Raw genomic sequence first — 4,902 nt, 5'->3', positions numbered from 1 at the left:
ATTCATCTAAAACATTTTTTCGTAAATTTAGGTAATCAGCTTTGGCTTTTATTATTTATATGTATATGTGTATATATATAAAAACGTCCGTACAACATCTCTCACTTTCTTAAAGAACGTCTGTTATGGTGTTCACTATTCTCATGGATTTGGTGTTTTAAGAGTTTTCACCTAGAATATGACAGAGTTGATTGTCCTATTTTATGAATCTTAATCTTTACTCACTCAAGTTGAGCCAAAATGGTAAGTGATGCATTCTTAAACGATGGTGTCTTCAAGGCATCGTTTGCGTATAGCGGAACTAACACTTATAAAATTTCGTAGTTAGCAGTTGTCATTAATAAATACCTATTTTATCTAATGACTAGACTCCTCTAAAATGACAAAATTGGGAATCGCTCAAGGAAACCTTGAGATTGATTGACCACGAATCTGTGTATGGTAAACAGTATAATTATGCTCAGGCTTCAAATAGAGTGTAAAAATCTACCACGTTCTAGATTGTTTCGACCAATTTAATGCGATCACTAACAATGCGATTCAATGTGTTCAAGATTCTTGGGTTATTTATTATTCGAGTGGTAGTGTTAGTAATAATTTTGAATGGCTTCTACTAACCCATGGAATCGGTGTAACACCCTGAGTGCTTTCCAGTTGATCAGGAAACTACACGAACTTATTTGTTAACTGACGTTTATCAGTGTTCATTGTTACCCCATGCTTGTGCAGTCGTATCGGTGAAAACTAATCTTATTGACACTTATCTAATTATTTCGCTAAGTAACTCGTACATATCTTTGTGTGTTTCCAACTTGTTAAATCTTTCACTTCTATCGCTCCAAGAAACTGCCAAATGTAATAATACTTGTTATTCTCCATTCACTATTCGTTGCATAAACTTATTACAATTACCTGATTGTGGAATTAGAAATGAACACGATATCAAAATGTTAAGTAGCTTCGCCACTTGCAGCGAACAATGCAAAGTGTATTTGATGGTCGTCAGAGTAATTAAGCCAAATTCATTGCAAGAAGAATAAATGGTAGTGAAATATACTAGAGGCTTCACCATAAGTGCACAAAGCATCTTACATTTGTGTGACTGTTCTATAATCAAATATGTACGATTCACAATAATCAGGATATAATGAAACGAGATTCCATGTGTTATGCTTAGTTTGGAAAGTAGATTCACAACGTAAAGACGTGCAAAATAGTTGGTAGGTTAATTAGACATGAAGGTTTCATAATTTTGTAAACATACTCAACATTCCGTAGTTAACTAATATAGCGCTTGCCTAAACATTTTCTCTTGTTTTAGTCAGCACATAGAACCAGAGTTTGTTTAAATGTATATACCCTTTGAATCGTACTGTGAAGGGAGAACACTTTAATCAATCAATGATTCGTGAACGAGTAATGATTGATGGCATTCTCGCTCGCATCGTTCAAGTTCAAAAACTTATTGAAATTTGAATGACGTCATATACTATTATCACAGTGATGAAATTCTATACTTTTGTTGCTACTACGCTTACTGAGAAGACTACGTATTTCACGCAACGGAGAACTACTCAGATTTGTATTCGCAGCTTCTATTGATGTCAACTTAATATTAACTACCATTTTTAAACAAATTTCAACTATATCTACTTCACAGAATAATTATATTTTCGACTCCTATTTTTGACTCATCACTACGTAAGTTAGAATAATCATCAATGTTTTGAAAGATATGTTCTATACAAAATAGTTGAATTTCATATAACTGGTACTTATGATTTCCAGTGAAAGGTTTTAATAAATTGTTTTCAATTCTGACTGATCATAGAGAACTTGCTCATGCAAAATATTTCCATAAAAATATATGAGTATTTCGTGCAAACATCAGGTTTTTGAGCTCAAATAGAGAGTTGTAGACCATAAACCACAGTAAACAGATGATATAACCATATTGGGATCCAAATGTTGAGCTGTTAAGAGTGGGTGTTTCACTGGCAAATCCACAGCTTCCATAGATGAGTCAAGTCCCAACTGACCAAATTTATTGCAACCAAAACAAAACAGGATGCCATCTTCTGTCAGACAGACTGTGTGACAACCACCGCAAGCAATCTAGCACAAAGTATTTAAAACATAGACGTAATAACCATCGAAAATAAATTTAAACCTAGTTATAAAATACCATACATTGTATGCAAAGCATCTAACCTATTTTCCATTATGAAACATGTCCAAGCCTTTGTTATTCTTATCAAAACTAAAACACCTGTCATCACACTATCAGTCTGTACTTTTTACTTATCATGTTTATTTAGGCAATCTACTCCACTGTTATCGCTGACTCTAAACCGCTTTGACCGGTTTAATAATTTCTTAAATGCATATAAACAATATTTTATATTAGAGTCAAGCCTGATGAGGATCTAATTGAAAACAATATTGTTCGCTCATATGTGATGTTCTAATTTGCAACTGAATGTATCAAATATAAACGACGTTTTGGCAGTTGATGATATGTACGTAAATCCTTTAAGAAATACCCTCAACAACTGCAATGAAGTAACAGGATGGAAATGTTATACTTTAAGAAAATTTGGTTGGATGAAACACAAAGATATTACATAACCACACGTAATATTGGGTATTCTAAAAATGATAACCGACTTCTGAGAAAGTGTATGAATAAGGCTATGGAACTACAAAATGTCTCATTACATACTCTTTAGATCAGACTAAATGGCACGTATTCAGGGTGATGTACTGTAACTGATAATCAAAACCAATAAATTCACTTGCGATGGTGAAAGACCGAAATTATTAAGTCTAATACATCTGGTATGTCATTTCTTACATGAACCCGGTTTGTTCGTATTGGTAGCATGTGTGGAGAAATTCGAAGCAAGAAGATAAGGGTTGATATTGAAAGTGAAAGAAACATTAGTAAGTGAAGAGGGTGATTTTGGGTGCTAATAGGTGTATGACGGTGGTTATTACTTCCCGGTAGCTCACACAATAGAAAGATGTTTCTTCTTGACGGTTTTGAAAATAAAGCTGAGTTAGGGGAAGTTTTGACGATCCGGTAGCGTAATCTCATGACAAGTGATTGAAATCAGACATATACTTCATTCTTGTAAGTTACACATCTGTTAGCACACGTACTTCTAAGGCCTCACAGTGTGTGATAGAAATCTATGGTGCAAGTTGAGGCATGTGACCTATACAATCGGCTTTTTCTAACCCTATCATCATGTAGTGGGAAAGTAGCATCGCTAGATAGGTTAGGTTTATGAAGGAAAAACCTTGCTTTTGTCACACTTCAGTGCAGTCGGCAGCATAACTTTACCAGTGCACCTTAAGTTTAATTTTCTCAGTCCTACCCACCCCCGCAACCGATCAACCTCACATGATAGAACCTACATGAACGAGTGTTTCACCCGATACAACTCGATAGCACCATTATGCTGAGCAATCCAGACCAATGCGTTGTGCGGCAGCACAATATTTGGGTCGTGAATAGCATACATAAATAAACGGCGAATTATATCAAAGAAAGAAACACATTTTGAGTGGTGCAAGTGTTCGCTTTTTGTGAAACTCATCACCAAAAGAACGTATATAATATGAAGTAAAAATCTATTCGACTTAAAATGATGTTCCTCAAAGATAGCTTACTCGCAGTCCCGTTTGGACAGAGAACATATAAATTAATCACGTTTTCAAAATGGTTTTAGAAGGTAGTTGACGGAATAAGTAGACTCAGTTGTATTATAATTTACCTTAAAATAGATTAGGAAGTAATCTTGCCATGATAATTGAGAGTAAACGCCAAAAAATAAGGTGAACTGTAAACTGGGGAAAGGACTAGACACGGAAATAACGAAAATAATATCTGATTTTATACCGGCCGACAAAACATTCGTTAGGAAAATAAGTTACTTGTGAAATTAGTAGGTTATCAGGGAAATCTACAGGAGCAGGAAGATCCAAGACAGATACGCAACTTTTCCGTTCTTTCTCGGTAATAGAGTCAGATTTATTGCTGATTGAAAGTGACCTGTGCCCTAGTTGCCCATGTTCATTCCAACCCCAAGTATAAACGTCTCCTGTATCTGGTTTTTAAAGAACAGAATAAATAGATTTATTTGATTATACCAGTTAAACATACTGAATGCCAATTTCCTGCTGCAATTTGAGTAACAGTTAATATTTGTAAAGCTTCAATCATGGTCAGTTCTGTTCTGTCAGTTAAATCACCTAAACCCAACTGGCCTCGACTTGCGTTGAAAATATTGAATTATAAGGGATAACTTACCTACCTTCCTATTCCCTGACTAAACACCTGTCCTGAAAATGTTAAACATAACAAAAACCCTAGACCACATGATATCGATTTTATTTTGATTGTAAGACTAAGTGGGCGATCAACTGCGATGGTGTTTCCAAAATTACTGACTTTTAGTAAGGTAACAGTTTCGCCTACCAATGAAATATACTGTAAGGATAAAATCCTACCTACCCTTCAGACAATATACATTATGACCATCTGAAGCAACTTGAACAACAGATATATCGGCAGAGACGATATTCCCGTGGTTCTTTTCAATTCCAGTGATGGATTCAGGTGTTGCGATAAAGAGCCACGAATCATTCGATCCTATGGACAGTGCTGTAAGGTTCAAGTGTTTTTCTTGTAACAACCCAACCAAATAATAAGACGCTGGAGAATCTACATCGTAACTAAAAGTTGGAGTCTATGTTACCACATATGAATAGTGAACAGTGCCAATCTGCAAAAACTAAGCAATCACTTGGGTTGAACTCGAAAGTTGATTTCCAATCTCCATCATGGTGACGGTACGCTCCAGATGTTAAAACTAAGCTTTCTGTAGAAATTTTCAT

General features: G+C 35.2%; 1 protein-coding gene across 1 annotated transcript; it reads right to left on the bottom strand.

Moving 5' to 3' along the window:
* Positions 1-4,315: 4,315 nt before the first annotated feature.
* On the bottom strand, positions 4,316-4,902 carry Smp_075000 (hypothetical protein; the record flags this gene model as incomplete). Its single annotated transcript, XM_018792147.1, has 3 exons — positions 4,316-4,480; positions 4,521-4,730; positions 4,765-4,902. 3 exons carry the CDS (start codon positions 4,900-4,902, stop codon positions 4,316-4,318), a joined length of 513 nt encoding a protein of 170 aa, XP_018644300.1.

This window comes from Schistosoma mansoni, assembly GCF_000237925.1.
Source record: "Schistosoma mansoni, WGS project CABG00000000 data, supercontig 0657, strain Puerto Rico, whole genome shotgun sequence".
Taxonomy (NCBI): Eukaryota; Metazoa; Platyhelminthes; class Trematoda; order Strigeidida; family Schistosomatidae; genus Schistosoma; species Schistosoma mansoni.
Note: the sequence above shows the minus strand (reverse complement) of the source record. Positions and strands in the feature narration are given on the sequence as shown.